Raw genomic sequence first — 23,698 nt, 5'->3', positions numbered from 1 at the left:
GGGTGAAATTTACAACTGGGAAAGTGACCGAACATTAGTGCCCCAGAATAAATTGGCATAGCTGAATAAGAAGCGCTCAGTACATGGAAGTGACATAACGTGAACCTCAAACACTGTTATCTCTTAATTAAAAAACATCTGGCATTACCATGAATTTGCTAATTCCAAAACCATGAAACTGTTACATAACAGTCTTGATGTCTCGCACAGTTGGTGTACGTCCATCCCACTAGTGAAGAATACGGAAGCAAGGCTAAAAGCTAATGCTAGTCCAACAGGAGAAGCGAGAATTGAAAAGGGCTGACTGGGACTGACTGAGAGGAGTGCCTGAGTGTGCGGAGGCCTGGGGCCACATCGGGGTGAGATGAAGATGGGTGAGCGGCTTAAAAAGTCTGAAATGCTCAATCCTAACACCAGTCTGGAAAAGGCTGACTGGAGGGAGATAGAGGACCGCCGCAGGGAAGCCGAAGACGTGAGCAGGTGCTAAGCTGGGGCTAGACTAAAATGCTAACCCAGTTTACTGTCTGCAATCACTTCAGCTAGCTAACCTCTCATCTCTCATATATTCTTGTTACAGTGCTAAGCTAGGCTAGGCTATTCCACATGGCTGCTGTCATCCAGATAAAAGCAGAGCCCATCATTGCCTGATTCTGTGAATCCCACAGATGCCTCATTCTGAGGCAAAATAACCGGGTTGTAAAACCACATCTGAGCAGTTTTGAGTACAGTTGCAAGACCACCATCACATACCCTGCACTATAGGGTGTAATGCTGCACATTCTGTCCTTAGCTATAGTAAACAACAAAACGTGATCAGAGCGGTTATGTTAGAGGCGCCCGCGTCCCGCCCTCTGATTGGACACCCGAAACATGAATGAAGCGCGGCGTCGGTCTTATCCTTGCAGCCGATTGGCCGCTCTGCCCCGTCCATCACTCGAGACCCCGCCCTCAGATAATGCAGCATGGGGGAGAGAGCGCAACAAAATGAAGGACTCCACGGCCGTCGAGGGTCTTTATAGTAGAACAGATTGAACGACTCTCGGTGGTTCGCGGATGGGTATGTATACAGCGGGCTCTCTCTTTTTCTTTTTTTTTGCCAATGCTGAAACACACCAGCTTCAGTGAACGGCTCGTGTCCGGGGTTTAATCGCATGAAGCCCACGTTCCCGCGGCAGGGTGGTGATCGCGTTGCAGTAATGTACAGCGCAGCAGCGGCGGAGGAACTGCGACTCCCGTGTCCGTCCACTGTAAGTCAGTAGGCCAGTCAAGCGCTGGCTGACCAGCAGCGAACAGGCACCATGTCGTTTGGGACCGCGCTGAAATGTCACGGTACAGACCGATAGCAGGTTCGTTCTCGACTGCGACTCGGTCTGAGCCAGACTCGTCGATGCCATGTTGTCGAGAAAGGATGCTGATGCCTGGCTAACCTCACCTGTGTGGACTCGTCAGCATGGGGTTTAGCTTGATGGCTAGCTGGCAGTTAGCTAGCTAGCTAGCTAACTGTGTAGCTGTCTACCCGTTTTAATGAGTTAGCTATCCAGCAATTTAGCTACCAAGCTAAAAAACACACTTCTTTGCTTATTTAAGTTTAGTTAGCTAGCTAGCGCAATGCAGCCCGTCACTCAAATGCTGTTTGCCAGTGGACCCAGTTAGCTAGCTAGCTAGCTGGTTACGGTTAACCTGCCTCAGTGCGCTACGGTAGAAAACAAGCCTACGTTAGCACTGTTGCTAACTCGTCGTTTTGGCTAGCGCTCTTAATCTCACGACCCCTCTCTTGTGACACTATTAGTCCTCTGTCTAGCCGACAGAAGCACGGAGTTTAAAATAATGTCAAACCTGTAGGTTTTATAGCTACAGGTTTAGGTTCCAGACTCCAGTGACTAACGTTAGCTGGCTGGCTAGCTAGCTTGGCTAACACGCCGTGCTCTTGTGAGCTTCTTGTCGAAGACAGCAGTTATTCTGACCAACGTTACTCTAGTCAGGCCACAATACTTGACTTTTGTTGAAAACTCTTAATTCGTTGACTATTTCGCCGTGTTTCGAAGCACGTCGCTGAAATTGGCTGGCTGGCTAGCTAAGATCCAACCTGACCGGAGAGGAGCTGTGAACGTCAGGGCCGCCGACGCCGTGCTGTAAATGTGTGGCTAACGGAGCTCTAAACACACCGACACGTGTCCGGATTGGCGATATACAGTTTGTGATGGAGATCATTTTGAAAGTATTTAAAGATTTATACGAAGCTACCGGTCACTTTTCACCTTTTATTGTGTATAATTTCGCTGTTTGGCAGCTCGCTCGCTCTCCGTGCTTTCGGCACGTGGCTTTTCAGCGCAGTGGCGATGTTCGGCTCCTAAACGAGTCAGTTTTAAATAAACCGGCCGAGTCGAATCCCGATTCTAATGGAATCGAACTTTTTTGCAACGTATGAACACAGCTGGGCGCCTGACTGTTTAACTCAATAAAATGTCCTGTATTTGTATTCACTTACATTGACCGCAGTCCTTATTCCTGTGTTTAGGAATCGGTCGTTCGGTGAATCGAATCAGATTGTTCGAAAGAATCGGTTCAGTCAGGCTGGAGCCTTTCTTTCTGAAACTGTTAACTAGTGCCGATAACGATACAATCCGAGATCCGAGAAGTACTTCCCCACTCTTACATGATATTATGTAGGTACTGATTATACCATGACCTAATTTTCTGTGCAGTTTCAGGGATTGATTCATACTTTGTGCCCCCCCCCCCCCCCCCAATCTAAACCAGCATGTCCTAATGATGCTGAGTTGGTGCCATCTACAATCTTATGCCAATGTGGACTTTTCCGTGCCCCCCTTGGTCAGTGATCTTAAGTTGTTACATGACCTGTAGGAGTATATGAAGGGTGGCTCCTTGTGTTGTGCAATAATGCATTATCTCAAAGCCCTTGCTTTCTTTGGTGACACTGGAGTTCCTTCTAGGAAACCTTTAAAACATTTAGCCTCTAAAAGACATTTATGGCGCATTCTACTGTACTATATCTCATTAAATCAGTGAAATGTGTCTCTAAAATCACTAAGTAGTCTGTCAGTGTGACAGCCTGTGTGCCAGTGGAAGGTCAGTGCTTACATCACAGCGCAAGTCCTTGAATGTGTGGCTTCGGCGCTACGAAGATATTCCGTCTTTGTCATGGACCGGCTATTGCAGAGGAAAGCTGATCTGCCCTTTTTTAGCCGAATGCCAGCAAACATGAGAAACATGACGTCGATCATCCAGAGCCTTGGCGTCCGGACACGCAGAGCCTTTGCATCGCGGGCGCTTGGCTGAGTCGCGATAAATCGCATCAGTAACGGCACATGAAGGTTAGGCTGCCCTTGTGGGGTTGGATGCATGTGCAGCCTCCTCGCTGCTCGGCTTCTCGTGTGCGTCAGCACCACAGCTGATGAGTAAGGCTGCTCTCTGCGCTTTCTAGCACACTACAGCTCGCCCCTTCTGTCCCCCTGAGGACTTTTGTCTCGAGTGTGCTCATATGGTGGGGTAGGGGTGGGGGGGGGTGGATTGAAGATAATATAAAATGCTTGGTAATGATGTATAGGGAAGAGAAGCCATTGAACCACTGCTGGGTTTATAAAATCTCGTTCAGTCGGGAGTGGTTCACTTAACAGATTTTAGGAAATCCATGACTGTGGAGTCGAGTATTTATTTATTTTTTTTGGCATGTGTGCAAGAAAGCTTTGCATCTACTACTGCTGCCTGGTGGCAGTACTTTAGCATGTGTACGGTACTTTTATGGTGCAACAAAGGCAGGAATCTGGAGAAAGGTGTGTCCAGATACAGTCAAAACTTTTCTATGAAAAGACGACCAAAGGCACATTCTTGAACGTTAATGTCTCACCTATCTTTTTGTATTAACAGTCTGTATACAGTATTGTCTCTAAGACAAGTTTCTGTCTTAGTCTTATCACAGTGTAATTGTCAGGCAGTATCGCCCACCACTAGCAGTAGTCATAGCTTCCCATAAAGGCAAAACGCCAGCCAGCTGCCTGCTCACTACCCAGCACAGGAAATGACCAGTCTGATGAGTCTCCTTTCAAGTGGCAGAAGGAACCTGTATTTTCTCACAGATGGCCTTTTTCTTTTTTGGCTTTGCTTCACTCTCACTGCCTATATTGATGATGCTTGTCTGTTTTTGCTGTTAAATATTTAAAGGGGGTTAATCAAGAGTGTTCAGTTTTAGCTCTGTGCGCTTTGATTGCTTTGATTTTCATTCTTGGAATGCAGTGAAAGTTATCAGGTTGAATCAGCCTTTCTATACCCGACCATAGACACACAGGTGAACTTTCTGCATGTTTGCTGCCTTGTTACGTAACTATTAGGAGAACTGCCAAGTTTTAAAGTCTCTCCCAGTACACTTAGCTTTCAGGCTTTTCACTCACATCAGCCTATCTGATGCCTGCTCTCCAGATTTGTAAAAATTGGAACGGCAGCTCGTGTGCCATTCCTTCAAAATGGGCCCATTTCCTCTTTGCTAGAACCAGTCATTAAATGCACCTAGGTCATTGGTCTTCATCAGATTGTGCTTAGCTTTTTTTCGGTTAAGTTCCTGATTGAATTTGAAAGGGCTTAGTCAATTACAGTGTCTGATTTTGTTTTCTGATTTGCTTTCAGTGATGCACAATGCCCATAGTGGACAAGCTCAAGGAGGCCCTGAAGCCAGGGCGAAAGGACTCTGGCGATGAAGGCGACCTGAACAAGCTGCTGGCCTCTTCTGCCAAGAAGGTCCTGCTACAGAAGATTGAATTTGAGCCAGCCAGCAAGGGCTTCGGCTACCAGCTGGAGACCCTCAAGACCAAGTATGTGATTCTGAACCCCAAGAACGATGGGGTGTCGGCCCAGAGACAGACCGAACCTGCTCCCATCAAAAGGCAGGGTAAGGTTGTAATGCTGTGATGGCAGCTTTACACTTTATACCAGTTCGTTGGATGTGTTTGAAAAGGACATTGGTTTCCATGTAATCATAGCTGTAAAATGGTGTATGTATATGATGTGTACTTCAGCGTGGCAACTGTGTTTACCAAGATTATAAATGTGACCTCAATGATTGGGTTACAGTTAATGAAATGTGGCGTTTCTAAGGATGCACGTTATGGGAATTCAGTTTATCCTATGGATCTGTACGCATCTACCAGTGTCTGTACACAATGGGAATAGAATTGGTGTTCACCTGGATTAGCATTACAGAGAATTATTGCATTAATTTGTAAATTCTATAAAGTAGTAATACATAATCAAATGTTTGTTTTAAATGGGGGGGGGGGGGGGGGTCACTTTAGAACAGTTATTTGGCAGAAATTATATTTAACTGCTATTGTGCATCCCTATAAAGTTCACTGCACTTTGTTTCGATGCACTTTAAATTGGGAAACTGTAGTCATATCAGAATATTATGACCACCCCTGGTTTAAATGACCACTGCCTGTTTTGTCAGCTCCACTTACCATATAGGAGCACATTATACAGTGGGGGGGAAAAAGTATTGTCAGTCACCAATTATGTAAGTTCCCCAATTTAAAAAGATGAGAGGCCTGTAGTTGACATCATAGGTAGACCTCAACTATGAGAGACAAAATGAGAAATTTATTTGCAAAAAATGGTGGAAAATAAGTATTTGGTCAATAACAAAAGTTTCTCAATACTTTGTTATATATCCTTTGTTGGCAATGACAGAGGTCAAACGTTTTCTGTAAGTCTTCACAAGGTTGGCACACACCGTTGCTGGTTTGTTGGCCCATTCCTCCATGCAGATCCCCTCTAGAGCATGATGTTTTGGACTTTCAACTCCCTCCAAAGGTTTTCTATGGGGTTGAGATCTGGAGACTGGCTAGGCCACTCCAGGACCTTGAAATGCTTCTTACGAAGCCACTCCTTTGTTGCCCTGGCAGTGTGCTTGGGATCATTGTCATGCTGAAAGACCCAGCCACGTTTCATCTTCAATGCCCTTGCTGATGGAAGGATGTTTGCACTCAAAATCTCACAATACATGGCCCCATTCATTCTTTCATGTACATGGACCAGTTGTCCTAGTCCCTTTGCAGAGAAACAGCCCCAAAGCATGATGTTGCCACCCCCATGCTTCACAGTTGGAATGGTGTTCTTTGGATGCAACTCCGCATTCACTCTCCTCCAAACACAACAAGTTGTGTTTGTACCAAACAGTTCTACTTTGGTTTCATCTGACCATAAGACATTCTCCCAATACTCTTCCGTAACATCCAAATGCTCTCTAGCAAACTTCAGACGCACCCGGATATGTACTGGCTTAAGCAGGGGAACACGTCTGGCACTGCAAGATCTGAGTCCCTGGCGGCGTAGTGTGTTACTGACGGTAGCCTTTGTAACGTTGGTCCCAGCTTTCTGCAGGCCATTCACTAGGTCCCCCTGTGTGGTTCTGGGATCTTTGCTCACTGTTCTTGTGATCATTTTGACCCCTTGGGCTGAGATCTTGCGTGGAGCCCCTGATCAAGGGAGATTAGCAGTGGTCTTGTAGGTCTCCCATTTTCTGATATTGCTCCCACATTAGATTTCTTCACACCAAGCTGCTTGCCTATTGCAGATTCAGTCTTCCCAACCTGGTGCAGGTCTACAATTTTGTTTCTGGTGTCCTTCGACAGCTCTTTGGTCTTCACCATAGTGGAGTTTGGAGTGTGACTGTTTGAGGTTGTGGGCAGGTGTCTTTTATACTGTTAATGAGTTCAAACAGGTGCCATTAATACAGGTAATGAGTGGAGGACAGAGAAGCCTCTTAAAGAAGAAGTTACAGGTCTGTGACAGCCAGAAATCTTGCTTGTTTGTAGGTGAACAAACATTCCACCATTATTTGCAAATAAATTCTTTAAAAATCAGACAATGTGATTTTCTGAATTTATTTTCTCATTTTGCCTCTCATAGTTGAGGTCTACCTATGATGTCAATTACAGGCCTCTGTCTTTTTTTTTTTTTTTTTAAAGTGGGAGAACTTGCACAATTGGTGACTAAATACCCCCCCCCCACTGTAGTTCTATAGTTACAGGCTGTTGTACATCTGTTTTAATCTATGTAAAAACTCCAGCAGCACTGCTGTCTGATCACAACACACACCAACTCACCACCACCATGTCATTGTTACTGCAGTGTTGACAATGACCCACCAACCAAATAATACCTGATCTGCAGTGGTCTTGCAGAGAAACAGAAGGACTACAGTGTGTAATTATAGAAGGGATCCTGTTGTGATTGTGTGTTTACAGTCAGATAAGTCAAGCTTTTTAAATTTATTTTGAATTTGTGGGTTGTTTTGTATCTGCTCCTGAACCTGGAGGTTTACACTGCATAATTTAGCATTGTCACTTTTCGGTCACACTTTACTCAACTCATGTAAATAATTGAATCATGAGCTGATTTGATTGTGTTGATGCTGAAAAAAAAGACTTTACTATGGGTCTTTTAAAGCAGCATCATGAATTAGGATTTTTTTGCTCCCAGCCTCCCCCTACAGATGGGGAATACAGATAGACAAATCTGGCTTTGCGCTTCCACTCTCATGGCACACATGAAATCGGTGAGAGATGTGAGAAATGCAGAACCGACACAAGCCTGAAAGTGAAAGCATGTGATCTGTGGCAATAGAGTAATATTTTTAGGTTTTATGTGAATATAACTGATTACGCAGCATTACGTAGTTCTCGCAAGCATTGTCCTGTTACGTACGTAAAGTTACGCGCTGCAGTAAACGGCTTGCGGAAGCCGGGAGTTGCAAGGCTGAAGAGATTCTCTCTTTCAAGTCGGTGGTGATTTTGGAAGCAGTCATTTAGAGGCGAAAGTGCTACATAATGTTGCTTTAAAGACGTAAGATCTTAATTCTGATTGGCTACTTAGTTAAAATAACGCTCAGAGCTGAAATGCGGCATGGCACTACAGAATGGGGTGGGGCTGAACCGTGGCAGGCTGAAGATGCATGTATGGTTGGTTTTTGTAACATCTGTAAATTGATAAGCTGTTTGTGTAGCTTAGTTTCCAGGACTGGAGAGTGGGATTCCATTTTTAAGAGGAGAAGCTCTAGGCAGAAGCATAATTTTCTCTGGTCATGTTTATACAAGTCTCATATCTATTTCACTACTTGGATGCCTGCATAGTTTTAGTCTCCAGATTAGAAAAACGATGTCTTCCGCCCTACAGCTCTAACTGCCGTCAATCTTCCGGCAGTGTCGGAAGGCCTTGGTGGGGGGCAGGGTGATGGCATCCCTGCACCACAGAAGCTGCTCTTTCCAGGGAACAAGCTCTCCATGAAATGGGAGCGGGTGTACCGGGTCGGAGCCGGCCTCCACAACCTGGGCAACACCTGCTTCCTCAACTCCACTGTGCAGTGTCTAACCTACACGCCGCCGCTGGCCAACTACCTGCTGTCCAAGGAGCACAGCCGTGCCTGTAAGTATAAAACTGCATAGTTGAAAAAGGCATAAGCATAAAAATTGCACAAGTGTCTTTTTTCACTTCAGTGTAAAAAGTAATGCGCCAGCAAGTCGCCACTATCTCCACCTACAGAGATGAAAATGTTGAAGTCTTGTTTCTATCTGTAGTGTTGTCATCAGTGGCATACAGTATATTTAAAGAAACTGATATGTCCTTGTCATACGAAAACCTTGTATCTCCCTTGGTTTTCTTTTTTTAAATAATGTGATTCTGCCAGGTGCTCAGTACGTTTCATGATGAATGGACCAGTAGAAATTCTTTTTACATTGACTTCTTTGATTACATTGATTGATACCTTTCATGACATAAAAGAAAAAAAACCACCCAAGTAGATGTTGTTTAATTATAGTTTTAAGAGATGAGGTTTTGGCCTTGCTTATTCATGGCAGAAAGGTACACAGTGTGTTTTGGGGAAAAATCTTCCCCTAAAATGATTATTTTTATCTATTAATTTCAGATGAACAGCTGTTTTGCTATCGCCAACATAACATACAATGAAGACGCCTGTAGGTTCACTGATCATTTTAGAATGAAAATGAAATGGCTATGTTTGTACTATAGATGTTTAGAATAACCTCTTCTGTTGATGAACATTGATAAAGGGCCTGTTTACATCTGGCTTTAACATGCGTTTTGTATCCAGATCGTTTTGGGGTATCTTTTGACCAGATTCATAAAAAGCACACCAACGCGCACACAGTTTCTGTCTTACTTCCTGTCTTGCTCCAGCAGACTGTGAACAGTTTACAGGAACAGTAAGGGTTTCTACAACACGATGGAGCAATAGATGGTTCTCGCATTCCTGTAATGGCACTAGTAGATATCTAAACCACATTGAACCAAACTCTACAGGTAAAAAAAAAAAGTGCTAGTGCGTTTTTTTTATTTTTTATTTTTATTATTTTTTTTTTTTACACACACGCGAGAGACAGGACGAGGGAGTGACGAGCCAAGATCTACAGCAATTATTACTTTCATTAGCATTTTTTTTTGACTGGCGCGTTTCTGCTTGTGTAACCGAATCCGATCACAGAAAACGTGTGCCGTTTATACTCATATTAAACTTTGACAAGTGGTCTGATCATAATCCGATCACGAAAACGCATGTTGTTGCGTAAACTGGTGTAAACAGGCTCCAATTCGGCCACAGAAATGTAGAAAAATCAGCAGAATTCTCCCTTACTTGGTTCTAGCTATATGGCATGTTCTCCATCTTTACATGTCCCATTTTACCGTTACTATTATTGCTAATAACAGTAATGCTCTTTCTCTCCTAGGTCACCAGTCAGGATTCTGTATGATCTGTATAATGCAGAACCACATCATCCAAGCCTTTGCCAACACGGGCAACGCCATCAAGCCTGTGTCCTTCATCCGCGACCTGAAAAGTAAGCTGCCTTTCAGCCGCTCCTGGACAGGTGCATGTGCTCCAACCTGTTATTGTCGCTCAGTTACAAGAAGGCACGATTCACCTTCATGACTCAGACGTATCAGGAAATGCATGTTTGGGTGCTCTCACCAGACTTCAGACACCGCCTCACTGACTGTGGTCTGTGATTAAGGGTTTAGTCATGAGCTTTAGCTCCTGTTGGGGCTGGTGCCAGACACAGAGATGTTCTGGTGTGTTGTGGCTCCCCCTTCTGATCCTTACTGTGCTTTTTCTGTCTGTGTTTTTTTTTTTTTTCCCCTCTCACGTGCTCTCGCACGCCCTTTCTCATAAACACATTCTTCCTTCTCTGTCATACACATTCAGGCTCTCTCACTCCTCCTCTCTCACATATGCCCTCTCTCTCCTTGCGGCTGTGCTGGCGGAATCGCAGTACTAGCACAAATTTACAGCAGTGTTATCAGCACCCCATCAGCAAGCAGAGCAGGACTCTCCCCCTGCAGACGCATGCTTCGCCTGTTAAGACCTGTTCTCTTGAATGTTCTCGAACTTTTAGTCTGTTTACCATCAGCATCTCTGTCATCTGTCTGACGCTCATCTGTGCGTGCATTCTCTGTGCTTGCGCAAGAGCTGCTAATGGGTGTCGTTCTTTACGTTTAATTTAAAATGTTATTGTGTGTGTGGGGCGGTTAAAAACAGAATTTGCCAATAAATAGTTCAACCTATGCACAGGTGTAAGCATGCGTTGACCTGACAAGATGAGATCACAGCTAGATGTACATTCTCAAAAGAAACTGATATCAGTAGAATGTCAGGGTCCCGGTATACCATCTTGGACTGGGCGGGACCACCATTGTCACTGCTTTGTTCATTAGTTGATCTAGAGAACCCTCTTAAAAAGGTGATAGCAGGTGTGTTTTGTAATTGTCAGCTTTGGTTCGATTAAATGATTAAATTAGTGTACTCTGCTGTGATTGCGCTCTCAGTGCTGTTTGTTAACCCCTTAACACTCAAAGGCTTAATACAAACTAAGGGTCCCAAGGGTTGTTTGAGGTGTCATTGTTCTGTATAGAGCCATTGCCTATGCCCTAATGGTACTTGTGGTTTACTGGTAAAGGTTGGGGCAAAACTCGCACCGTAGAAATATTTTTCAACTGCAATACTTGTCCGGTGCCCACTACTACTTTTGAGGTTGTTGCAGATTGTTACTCATTTGGTCTGAGTCATTTGAAGGGAAACCAAGAATTTGATTTCTGCTCATTGTAATGCACTGTTTTCCTCCTCCTTTCAGAAATTGCTCGCCACTTCCGGTTTGGAAGCCAGGAGGATGCCCATGAATTTCTACGCTATACCATTGATGCCATGCAGAAAGCTTGTCTTAATGGTTATCCCAAGTAAGAGCTGCACTGACCACAAATGAATAAAGGACACCTTGATAAACTTTGCTTGCATTGTTTATGAACAACACTGTGTTTTTGTTTTTTTTTTTTTTAAATAAATGTTTTTGCCTCTCTTTCTCCTCCCAATTGATTAGGTTGGACAGGCAAACGCAGGCGACCACACTGGTACACCAGATCTTTGGGGGTTACCTGAGGTCAAGAGGTAAGGCAAACTGTCCCTGTTGAGCTCATGTGCAAGATACAAGTCATATCAGTTCAGAATATAGACTTTGTATACAGTCAACACGCACAGGCTGACTGTGTATATGGCAGGCTGTACTGCTTTTCAGCTTCTCTGATGTTAGATTTGTGCCTGGAAAAATAATGTTCATTTGAAGTTACCACAAAAAAAATTCTTGAAGGTCCTATTTTGGGCAGGTGTCACAGTAGACAGTAGAAGTACATGCCGCCCCTCCCTGAAGCCAGTGCAATCTTGTGGTTTTCAAAGTTATTAATGATTAGGTTAATAATACACTACACCGGTGTTTCTTAACCCTGCTCCTGGAGGCACCCTGCCCTGCACATTTTAGTGGACTCCCTTCTTTAACACACCCCTTGCAACTCTGAAAGGACTTGTTAATGAGCTGATTAGTTGAATCAGGCAAGTTGGGAGCAGGGTAAGCACTAAAGTGTGCAGGGCAGGGTGCCTCCTGGAGCAGGGTTTAGAAACACTTGCTTGTGGTTGTACAGGCACGTGATTTTTGTATTTTAGCATTTTTTTTCTTATTTTATTTCCTTGCTCTGTTTTCATTGGCTGTTTGATCAGTGACTCAGAATAGATTCCACAGTGTACACTACCCTATGTCCAACGATATGTCCAAACACGTCTGGCTGGCTCTGCTTCATAGTACGCTAGAGCCCATGAGCCCTATGATCAGCCAAGCTAGATAAAAATGACTGCGACTTCGTCTGAGTCTTTCTCATCTTTTTCCTGATGTTTTCTTGTTCCTCTTGTTCTAGTGAAGTGCTCCATTTGTAAAAGTGTGTCAGACACGTATGACCCTTACCTGGACATAGCGGTGGAAATTCGGGTGAGTTTCCTGCAATGTAAACATTTGAACAAATACAAATCCTCACATAGTACTGCTTTCAAGAAAGATGTTTGTTGAGTTGGATGGTGCGTTACTTGCACATGCAGGTCAGTTCAGAAGTGTGACCTGTTCAGGCTTATATCGGATATTGGCCACACTGAAAATGACATTGCCGTAGTGTCAAGATGATGGATGTGTCTCTTCCCTGTGTGAGAGAACTCCCCTCTGTCTGAACCTTTTTTCGTGTCCCTCTCGCTCTCAGCAAGCGGCCAACATCGTCCGTGCCCTGGAACTCTTCGTCAAGCCAGATGTTTTGAGTGGCGAAAACGCCTACATGTGTGCCAAGTGAGTTGATGCTCGTAATACTAGTAGAATGTGTGAGCACAGATGTTCAAAATCAGCGTGCAGCATGCCAAACTGTTGGGTTCATCGTGTATCGTTGTACAATGTTCTAGGTGTAAGAAGAAAGTGCCGGCAACGAAGCGGTTCACGGTTCATCGAACATCGAACGTGCTCACGTTGTCCCTGAAGCGGTTTGCCAACTTTAGTGGGGGAAAGATTACCAAGGTCATTACCTTGTCAGTACCTTAGTGTCTGCAATGCCAAGCAGCATACTACATTTAAATCTCACTGATGCCTGTTATGTTTTGTTTAGGATGTTGGCTACCCAGAGTTCCTGAACATTCGTCCATACATGTCTCAGAGCTCAGGAGACCCAGTGATGTATGGCCTCTATGCAGTCCTAGTGCATTCTGGCTACAGCTGCCATGCTGGCCATTACTACTGCTATGTCAAGGTATTTGTGCTGGAAAAGCAACAGCTATGGACTACTGGGCTATACTTTTGCTTCCCTTAAAGTTATGGGGTACATTTTATTTTTTTAATCTTCAAAAGGTGTTTAAAAATAGCCATTAAACAACTGCAGGTATTGCATGAGTGCTTGTCATATTCCTTTATAGAGCAAAACCTGCAACCCCTACAGTGTTTCGCCAGAGCAGTGCTGCAAACTGTGAATGGAATAGAATAAAGTTGTTTTGACTGGATCTGTGGCATTAAAATGTATTGCTCAGTAAAGAGGGACCTGCAGAAACTTCTGTTTCTCAGGAATAATATTCAAAAGGCTTACCTGGGAATTTCTGTTTTCTTTCCTTTTTATTTCTTGTTTGTTTGTCCTTCTCAGGCCAGTAATGGGCAATGGTATCAGATGAACGACTCAATGGTGCATTCCAGCAACATCAAGGTCGTACTCAATCAGCAGGCTTATGTCCTCTTTTACCTGAGGTACGACGAATGCTCTTTTCACTCCTAAAGTGATTCAACTCGTAGTTTAGAAGAGAAATGTGACTCATGATACTTGCATCCTTATGCTGTAGGATCCCAGAAAAGAAGAACACGGATGGTCCAAATGTAAAGCAAAACCTGATGCATTCTGGGAGGACTAACATGACCCCTGAACAGCTGAAGAAAATCACACTGAACGGACCGTTGTCCTCACCACAGATTACCAAGGTAAGGGCCCTCACTGTGATATCTAGATGTTTACTAAAAGCTGTCTTGGTGTTCATTGCAACTGGTGATGAGCATGTTTATTGTGATGCTAGGTTAATGACTATTAACTGTATCTTTGTGCTAAGCTACATTTGTGTAGATTTGTGGCTGATTCATCAAGCGAGTGATATATTGCTTATACTTTGTTCTTTCCTCCTCTCTCCAATAGAAGCTAGACACCGCTCAGCTAAGAAAGATCCAGTCTGTGGATGGGGGCCTGGGCGTGCCCGTGGCTCGAAACGGTTTGAGCGTCCAGTCGCCTAAGCTGGCCAATGGAACACCCTCTGCCCACGCTGTGCCCAGGCTGCCTGGTGGCCCGACGCTGATCGAGGAGCCTTTCAAGAAGCTGAAGAAGCCCGCCCCTCAGCCCCAGGGTCGTAGTAGTACACCCAGCGCCTCCTCCAACGGGATCGCCAAGCCAGACCCTGACAAGAAGGGCAGCGGCGAGGGCCGCAGCCTGGTGCTGTCTACCTCACTTAAATCCCTGTCGGACTCATCTTCAGCAGACACCTCCTCCGAGTCTAAGGTAAATTTGTAGTAATTTAAAGGTTAAAGCACAAATTCTTTACTTATTGCACAGATTATGTGGGGGGTTTTATTTTGAATATTTGTCTAAATAGCCGTTGATGAGGAGAGCTACATACTGTTCATTAAAAGTGTGAAGACAGCAAACTTTCTAAAGCCTTTACAATGAGTGAGCTGATTTTAGAACCTCTGATATACAGTATTTATAATATATGTAGTACAGTAAACATTTGACAATTAAAGGAACTGCTTTAAGTCATATGATTTTTTTTGTTGTTTTAATTTTGGGTAACGAGATCACAGTTCTGCACATTTTTAATCTGCCTTTTTTAATTTAACAAATTATGAAATGTGGTGTGATTCTAGGTATATAAAGTTATTTTTCAAAAGATTCTAGCAAAAGAATGTTTTATTTACAATATTGATCAAGTAGCCGCTTCCTCTACAATTTGCTTAAGAATGCCATATTTAACCTGTAGAAAATCTGTAGAAAAGATTTTAAAATCAACAAAACCTTTTGAAGTTCAAACTGACTAATTCTGTTACTATACAGACATGTATATGCCACAGTTAATGACCCCCTAAATAAAGAAACCTGAGGATGGTAAAACATTTGGTTTGACTTTATTATTTGATTAATTTTTTTGTTTACCCACTCGAAAAAAGAATGTTTAATAAAAGTGTGTTCTCAAGCCAGGCCTCCTCAAACATTTGGCAGACAGTGTAGATGTAGACTTGGTGAACCTTCTATAGCCCTCATTGATTTGTCATTTATAGCTGTCTCCGTGCAAATTGTATAGACCAAAACATTGAACAAGTCTTGTTGCCTCTTGTCGCCCCCTCCAGGAATCTATTGGCACCAGAAGTGCTCCTGTGGGAGATGTGTGCGCCCCCGCCAAGAGCAACACGAATGGGACCGCCTCTCCGGCTAAAAGTGCAGAGCGAGCAGCTACGGAGGAACAGAAGTCGGCAAAGCTGAAACCGCCGGCCCTCACCAACATCACGTCTGAACCCAACAGCACCATGTCTCCTCCTCCCGCCAAGAGGCTGGCCCTGTCCGCCAAGAAGGTGAGCGTAACCGCCACTTCTTTACGTGGTTGCATGGTCCTTATAGTTGTGTTTGTGGCCTAGGACTGGGCAGTGTGGTCTGAAAATTGGATTGCGATATTTTCAAGGTTATGATACTGTAGTGGATATTGCTCAAGCCTAACCATTCTCCTTCTGCTGTTTGTTCTGCAGAGCAGAAATTGAAATCTGTGGCTTGCATAAAGTACTATTTTTGCATTGTGCCAGTTTTGTCAAGATTAGGCAATTATTAGTTTGGAAATCCCAATCATGTTTTATATCGCAATGACCATATTGATCACATTACTCAGCCCTGGGTTTGGAGGGTTATTTGTGTTTGCCTGCTGCCTGCCCCTTCATTTCTTTCCAGCGGATATTCATGACTGAAAGTTCTCCCGTTGCGTTGCATAGCCGCGCTGATAAGTGCAGCCTTAGATCTCTTTGTGTCTGCTCTTGTGTCTATACTGTTGACTCAGGTTTGGCACTACTGTCCTTTTTAGAATTTCTTTGTCTTCCTTTGCTTTTGTATTCTTTATTTCTAACCATTTCTAATTCTTCTCTGCCATGCCTTTTTTTTTGTTTTTGTTTTTTCTCTCCCTGTTTTTGTTCGTTTTCTGGTCTTGATTTCCCTCCATGTTTGGATCCCTCTATCTTTGTCATGTTTTGTTGGCTATGGTTTATTTTTCTTTTTTTTTTTCGACCACCAAGTTTTTATTTATGTCAATAACTGCAGGCCAGTCCCAGTCCCAGCCTCAGCCTCAGCCGGACCCTGAACAACAACAGCAGCAGCAACAGCAGCCGCAGCACTGAGGCATCGTCCTCCTCATCGCATCATCAGTCCTGTGTCCCCACGCATTCAGCTCAACTTCACCATCTTACCCCTGCTTCACCTCCTCAGCGCCACAGGTACCACCTTTCAGCTGATGTTTCAACTATGGGCTTCATAACATAATACTCCTACCATAAATGAATAAAAGCTATTGTGTGCCCCTTGGATTCTGTACATTTGTATCTTAGTGCGTTTATCACTGTATTTGTTATTAGTTTGTGATAAGGGAATCCCTCCAGCAGTGCTGTTCTTTAGCATGCTGCTCTTGTTTTTGTCTTCTCTCAGGGTTCCATTCCATTCACCCAAGCTTCAGTCTCCACCTGTGACTCATCTCTTTAAAAACACGAGCCCCCTTAAAGAGCCCCCCTCTTCCTCGCAGAATCCGGCAGTCTCCTCACCAGTCAGCAAGCTTCTGCCCCACCCTTCCAGCCACCCTGGACCAATCAAGAGTCAGAAAACTGTGGAGTCCGGTACAGATGTTGCTGATGGACTTGGCAGTCCCATCCTAAAGAAAAAGAAGAAGAAAAAGAAACGACGCCACTCTGATGTAGAAGCTCCCATCAGTGAGCTTCCTGCCAAACCCCAGCAGAAAGAGCCAGAGCTAAGAAGTGAAAAGAAGAAAGAAAAGAAACGGAAGAAGAGGAAAAGGGAGGAGAAACAAAATGGTCTTGAGACACAGAGAGAAGTTGTGCAGTCTCATCTAGAGCCACCGCCTCAGGATGAAGACTGGTGCCTCGGAGACACTTGGACGATTAGCGTAGATGCTAAAAGAACTACAGAACGGCCAGATAAGCAGTCTGAACCCTCCACAGAGCCAAAACTATCTCAGCCCAAGGCCCAACCTCCGAGTCCGTCGACAACCCACCAGACTCTGCCGTTACCTTCCCCTGGACCAGACCTGCAAGACCCCACTTTGAAAAAGAAGAAAAAAAAGAAGAAGAAGAAGCTCCGAGAGGAGCTGCAGGAGACCAAGGACCAACCTGAAGTTTCTGCAAGGTTTGGTGGTTTGATATCAGTTTTTTTTTTTTGTTTAGTTTTTTTGTTCCAAACAAATGAATTCCTTTCTGTAACCTTATGTTTTATCTTCTGACCCCCCTCTGCAGTACTAGTGGAACAAATGGGATGTTGCAGATAAACACAGAGTTGGTGGATTTGCGTGAGTCAAAGAAGAAAGCCAAAAAGAGGAAAAGAGAAGAGGCAAAGCAGAGTGAAGCTGGGGGAACTCGAGAAGAGCCTGCTGGAGAGGAGCCGTTTAGTCACATGGACCACGTGGAGACAGAAAAGTGTAAACCTGCTGCAGGTAAACACATAGACCCGGTCCAGTCCCAACATATAACTTGCACATACTATTCTGTATCTGTTCTGGTGTTTACTTCTGTTTTACTGTTCTGTGGTCACCAGAACCAACCACCGTGGTAGTTTGGGACAGCCAGGTTCAGGACGGCTTTAAACGCAACAAGAACTCTGCCGGGTCGGAAGACGCACATGAGAAAGAGCCTCGTCCTGCTCCCATGGTGTGGGATGGCAAGAAGAGCTCAAGTGTGGTCGAGGAGCTCCTGAAGAATGCCACGGATAAAGCGTATGGAACTGAAGGTGAGGCTGGACTGGTGCATGTGGTGGTTTTGTTGCTTTTCCTTATCTTCATTGTTTCTTTTGCTTTTGCATAGGGATGTCGATACATCGTTGTATCGACGTATATTATGTTTGTCAATACTGTGTTAATTCTCAAACACTGTATTGATTTTTAATTAATTACATGCAAAGATTCATAGCAGACGTTATTCATTTTGTGTTTAAACCCCTAACTGCTAGGTAGATGGAATCAGATCCCACTGTTCTGATTGCATTACTTGATACTTAGATTTAAGCAGATATTTCTTATCTTGCTAATAGAAAGCAAGTTCTACTCTTTCCAGACATTACTGGAAAACTTTCCAAAGCCCCGCTGTTTGAAAGATCTTTGGTTATATTTTTTTCTTTTCTGTACGCTGTGTAGTATTTGCTGAACAATGTTTGTGTTGTGAAACTACTGAAGACAGACTGGTGCTGTCTCAGTAAGGGCCTCGTTGTACTTCTTCCAGCGACAACATTCATGTGGCTTTAATGAGCCATAGCCCAGGGTGTAATTATTGCAGAGAAAACGAACGATGCAAAGCGTTACACTAAGGGTGTCTCTTGTGGTGCTCGCACATGGCAGCTGGGCCAACTTTACGGATGAATGCTTTACAAACCATGACAAAGCAAGTGATTGGGTGCTTCGAAATGACCGCCAAGATGGGGGAACTCAAAGACCTTAACTACTCACTCAAACCTTTTACTCATACAAATGTTTCTGTGCTACTATAATCTGGCTTTAAAATGGTATGTTTTAACATTGTGTTTTTATTATTATTCTTATTATTATTATTTTATTATTATTGCTCTATCACTTTTGTTCAGGGAGCATCTATGATGGAAGATATAATGAATAGGGAGCAGTTTCGGCCGCAGCATGCAGGATGTTGTGTTTTCTTTGCTCTAATGGCATATTCAGCTGATTAAGGGTGAAGGAATGTACGAATATGGTTTAAGCACTGGCAACTTTGGGCAAGTAATTAGGTGTTCTTGCTTTCAGTTCTCAGTTGGGATGGAGAGCGCTCTTCCATTAGTAGAGATGCCATTGAGGATGCGCGTTATGCCAAACATGACACCGTAATCGATGAATGGGACGAGGAGTTTGACAGTGGAAAGGTGAGCTGTTTGATTTGGATTTTTAATTTTATTATTTATTTTTGGACATGCACGTTTTATCTAGACCTGTGGTATCAGTAACTACTTTTGTTACGAAATACAAGCTGTGTGAATAAATCAACAGGTAAAGAAGATAAAGTTCAAGAAAGAGAGGCGAAAAAGTGGTAATGTCTTCCAGAAGATCCAGGACCGTCGCAACATGTGGTCTGTCACCGCGAGAGGAAGGAGAAACAGTTTGGGATATCATTGACACAATGGGTAAGCCTCGTTTACATGCACACTTATGGCTAGATGTTAGTCTGACCTAAGACGGGTTGTCTTGACTGTGCTGGGAACATGTGAAGAGCACATCTCTATTATCAGAGCCCTATTCGAGTCTTAGTTGTACTAATCTTACCCTAATTAAAACATGGTCCAGCCTGATATTTGCAAGACTATTCAAGATCCACTTAGACATGAAAGCATTTTCTCTGCAGACTCTTGTGCTGAGCCTTTGGGACATTTTGCAGCTTGCGCTGTAGAACCACACATGTGAAAACCGCTTTTTGGCACAAAAATAAACACTTCTAATAAAAGGCAAAAGGGCTGCGCTTTTGTGGAAAGGAAGACTTGTCCCTCATGTTAAATACTTCATGGGCAGGGGGAGGGATTGCCGACGTTTTTAAAAGACAGGAAATTCAACATGGATAACCGTGGGTGCAGGCCAGACTATGCTGGCGTGCATGTAAACACCTTGTTTGCTCCAATTGAACTGGGCAGTGTGGTACCAGTACTAATTTGAATGCAGAACTATCTGTACTCTGGCTAAGTTCTTGTGGTGTTTTTTCTTTTTTGTTATTTATTTTGGCGGGAAACACTAGGTGTGGAGCTTTTAAAAGCTGTGTACCTTTTTTTTTTTTTTTTTTTTTTTTTTTTTTGTGGCAGGCTGTGTTAAATGAAGTAAGAATGTGCTACACAGCGCTAAAAGTGTGCAGGGGTTGTGCTAATTGCGTCCAACATGGCCTAATTAATTCTAATTGATAATCAGCTCAGAAGAACAATACCGATGCAGAAACATAAAAATGTTACTTTTACATTACAGGCCTCATTAATTTAATTCTAATGTTTTGCTCAGATCAGATTTTATAGTTATACCTAAAGAACAGATGCTTTGTGACACATTGACCTCAACATGCCCCTTCTGCTAATATCGGAGCTGCATATAGAGTAGAAAGACCCCACCCCCACTCATCATAAAGCTGATTAACCCACAGCATTTACATGCACTTTAGGGTCTTAATAAAGTAGTGCTATGTATTGAGACCCACAAGTGCATGCACATGCTGTGGGAGAATCTGCTTGATCACAATTGGATACTTCTTCTAATGGAATGATACTGTAGAAACCGCTGCCAGCCCATACACTTAGACAACTGACAGATTTGCTTTACGGGGTCGGACGCTTGTAATTGGGGCGCGTCGAAGAATAGAAACTCGGAGCAACCTTAACACGCACTCTGTTATTTATAACTCGTCTTGTCTCTCTGTCTTCCGCAGTTTTGAGACTGAGTCTTGCTTGTGCTCCCTGACTAGACCGCTTGCCTGCTTGGACAAAGAGCTGTGCGGCCTCTCCGAGAGCGCTCTGGAAAAATGAAGAGGATTGTCCGAAGAGTACTGTGAACTAACTGAATGAGGCCAGGGTCATCCTTTGGGGCTTAGTCTGGTGTTTGAGGTCTAGGCCACTTTTTTTTTTTTTTTTTTAAATTGTGGGATTAAGGTCAAATCGCCACAATAAATGACTTTAGCCACACTGATCCAGCTTACTTCTATGATGAGATACTGTACTGTAGCCACTATCTTGTTATATCAGGACAGGACACAAATTGAACCTGAAAACTGACAACCCTCCAGGGTGAAGGGTAAAGGTGCTGTTATGGGCGTACTTGGGCACAGACCACTGTTGCGTACTGCCTCCCAGTTTACTGACGAAGAAACAAAACCATGATCTCAGAATGATGATTATTATTTTTTATTATTGTTATTACTATGATTTTTTTTTTTTTTTTTTTTTTTTTCCAAGTGTTTTTAGTTCCTTGAAGCACAACACTGAATGTTGGACGTTTAGGAGAACATTGCCCAAATCAGAAGTGAATCCACTCTGATCCAAACAATACAGTATCACCTGCGCTCCTCAGCTTCAGCAGTGATGAGTGCTTTGGAACAATGTGATTGTTGTGCATGTTTTTTGTTTTATTTTTATTAGGTTTTTTTTTTTTCTTCAAACGCTTCTTGATGATTTGGGGGCGATTCTGAACCAAATAGACTGTTTGTCATTGAAATGTACCTAGCCTTGCTCAGTGCATTGCTCAATTTAATATGCAGCAGCGTCACTCAATGGCCCCGAATCTTCCGTTATGTTGTGGGTTTGCCTTATTTGAGTTGTATGAGAATATTAGGAATTTTCTTCTCATAAATGCTATGAGAAGCTTCTTGAAGAGAAAGCTGTAAAGAAGGGAGGAGGAGTCCCTTTTTGTGTGTACTATCCAATCTACCCAACCACCCATCAGTCGAAGCAGCATATCCAAAGGTTTCAAATGTAAGACGCCTTTTAATTGGCTTTGCTCTCCAATGTGGAGATGATGTATTCGTCTGCAACATGAGAAAAAAGCAAATGGACGGCATGCTTTCTCGAAAGCATGTATCCATCCGTTTCACTGCTTGAACTCCATCCTACAGAATTCAGCGGGTTGATGTTCTCGCACATATCCCATTTTCCAGCCCCATTGCCACTCTTTCTACTCTATGCAAGTCGCACAGGTCACCTAAAGCCGGGGTTCACCTCAGGAAGCGCCCCGCAGGAGCTGGTCCTAAGAGAATGGCGCTCTCTTGTGTCCCTCCATCGAACCTACTGTAGAAACCGAGCCACAGTCCAGCCCTTCTCATTTTCACCAGTCATCTGTAAGACAGAGATAGACGTCTCTGGAATTGTACTATAATGCTTCGGGGGGGGAAAAAAAAATATATTCCAGATACTTGACCACAGACAAGTTGTCCATTAATGAGAGTAAGATGTGATGCTTTATTGACTAGAACATTGTACAGTCCCACTCGTGCTCTCTGTGACTTCCTAAACAACCTTGTAGTTGAGAATTACCCCTCCATCCCCAGATTCTTCCATTTTAGAAAAGTTGCCTTGAACTGATTAAAAAAAAAAAAAGACTAGATGATCTTGAAAGTTCTACTTTATCATTTAAAGCGAGAAGTGTATTAAAATGCACATATAATTCACAAAGTAAACCTATTATTATATTTAAAAGGTTTTTTGAGCTGTAACTGGGACCTTCTCAGTGGTTAGATGTCCGGGTGTCCTGTGTGAGAGGACTTGTGCTTTTCTCAGACAGGGCCCTCGTTTATGGCAGTACTTTAAATCCAGGAAGAGGACAAAAATAAAAAGCTGATCTCTGTAGAAAGTGTTGGTGTTCTGTTAGAAATGTCACTCGAGATCCTTTCAGTGGAACTGATGCTGAAGGACACGCTCCGATCTCCGATCCATGTCATATTTGCACCACTGATTCTGTACCTTTATGCCGCCTTTTCGAGACTAAGAAGAGACTATTGTTGACGATATTGAGGATACATGAATATAAATATACTGGTGCAATAAAGTTGTGATTTTTTGTGAGAAACTTTTGCCATTGGCCTCAATTCTCATGTGCACACAATCTATACTTGGACGTTTTCAAATGCCAGTGGGTTCAGATGGCGGTTTGTCAAGTCTTCTAAAGCCAAGTTCTGTGCGTCTGTCTAGCCTTTTTTTTTTTTCCCCTCTCTAAAATACAGAACAAATGCAAAACAGACTGCAACGTTCTTGCAGACCGTTCTTGCAGAACTAATTTAAAGAAATGGTGACCAGTGTTTTGTTTGAGACCGCAGAATGCATATGAGGATTCACTTACCCTGATAGTCATCACAGTTCTAGTAGACCCTGTTAAGAATACACTGGTTATATTGTTTATGCTGAGTTGAAGTACTTGTTTCCATGGAAATGCAGTGGCACATTTTCTGAAGTATGCCCACTCACAGTACTGATGCTTTGCAGTTATAGTAGAGTGGTCAGCAGCTCTTACCTGGAGATTTTACCTCCAATCTCCAAGTACAACACCCTTCATTCGGCTAATCTGGCACTATCGCTGGCGACAATTAAGGGATTAGCTGGACTCCATGTAATAGAGAAAGTAATAATGCCTGCATGGTTGGTGACCACTGTTCGGGGGTATAGATGGACAGAGAGCTAGATAGAGAAACATGCTGAAGTTTGGGAACCCCAGTCACAATTTGTTACTGTGAACAGTAGACGATGAATTGGCAGTGACTTGTGGCATAGACAATGAGGACCTTGCAGAAGGCTGGGCACCCAAGAGCTTTGGGCTCTAATAAACTTTACCAAGGTCCCAGACCATAATTAGCTTGTAAGTTTTTAAAATGCATATCAAAATTAAAACATAATTCACAAAGTAAATAGTACTACTATATTTGATAGGTTTTTGGAGTTGTAACTAGGACCTTCTCAGTGGTTAGATGTCTGGGAGTCCTGTGTTAGAGAATGCACACTCTTCTTAGACAGGGCCCTCGTTTAAGACAGTACTTAAAATTCAGGAAGAGGACAAAAATAAGCTGATCTCTGT

At 43.4% G+C, this 23,698-nt stretch overlaps 1 protein-coding gene across 2 annotated transcripts; it reads left to right on the top strand.

Annotated features, from left to right (window-relative positions):
- Nucleotides 1–969: 969 nt before the first annotated feature.
- Nucleotides 970–22,699, top strand: usp36 (ubiquitin specific peptidase 36). 2 transcript variants are annotated; one of them, XM_072694400.1, is made up of 21 exons: nucleotides 970–1,057; nucleotides 4,642–4,903; nucleotides 8,215–8,436; nucleotides 9,759–9,869; nucleotides 11,160–11,262; nucleotides 11,403–11,470; nucleotides 12,268–12,338; nucleotides 12,601–12,683; nucleotides 12,794–12,905; nucleotides 12,994–13,134; nucleotides 13,519–13,619; nucleotides 13,712–13,847; nucleotides 14,056–14,412; nucleotides 15,258–15,479; nucleotides 16,210–16,382; nucleotides 16,591–17,301; nucleotides 17,409–17,605; nucleotides 17,707–17,898; nucleotides 18,920–19,035; nucleotides 19,160–19,293; nucleotides 20,571–22,699. In XM_072694400.1, the coding sequence occupies exons 2-20, from the start codon at nucleotides 4,651–4,653 to the stop codon at nucleotides 19,283–19,285; spliced, it is 3,495 nt and encodes a 1,164-aa protein (XP_072550501.1). In that variant the 5' UTR covers nucleotides 970–1,057; nucleotides 4,642–4,650; the 3' UTR covers nucleotides 19,286–19,293; nucleotides 20,571–22,699. The 2 variants fall into 2 exon arrangements, with proteins under 2 accessions (XP_072550501.1, XP_072550500.1); XM_072694399.1 differs by having other exon boundaries at nucleotides 8,188–8,436.
- Nucleotides 22,700–23,698: the final 999 nt, after the last annotated feature.

Source organism: Salminus brasiliensis, chromosome 12, assembly GCF_030463535.1.
Source record: "Salminus brasiliensis chromosome 12, fSalBra1.hap2, whole genome shotgun sequence".
In the NCBI taxonomy this organism is placed as follows: domain Eukaryota; kingdom Metazoa; phylum Chordata; class Actinopteri; order Characiformes; family Bryconidae; genus Salminus; species Salminus brasiliensis.
The sequence above is the reverse complement of the archived record's forward strand: the minus strand, read 5'-3'. Positions and strand labels throughout refer to the sequence as shown.

What these genes read in the sequence shown, in the direction of transcription:
- usp36 (XM_072694399.1), top strand. Translation starts at nt 4,651, where the DNA reads ATGCCCATAGTGGACAAGCTCAAGGAGGCCCTGAAGCCAGGGCGAAAG. An exon ending in ACATAGCGGTGGAAATTCGG is followed by an intron (nt 12,339 to 12,600) that starts GTGAGTTTCCTG and finishes TCTCGCTCTCAG; the next exon opens with CAAGCGGCCAACATCGTCCG. An exon ending in AGGAGTTTGACAGTGGAAAG is followed by an intron (nt 19,036 to 19,159) that starts GTGAGCTGTTTG and finishes ATAAATCAACAG; the next exon opens with GTAAAGAAGATAAAGTTCAA.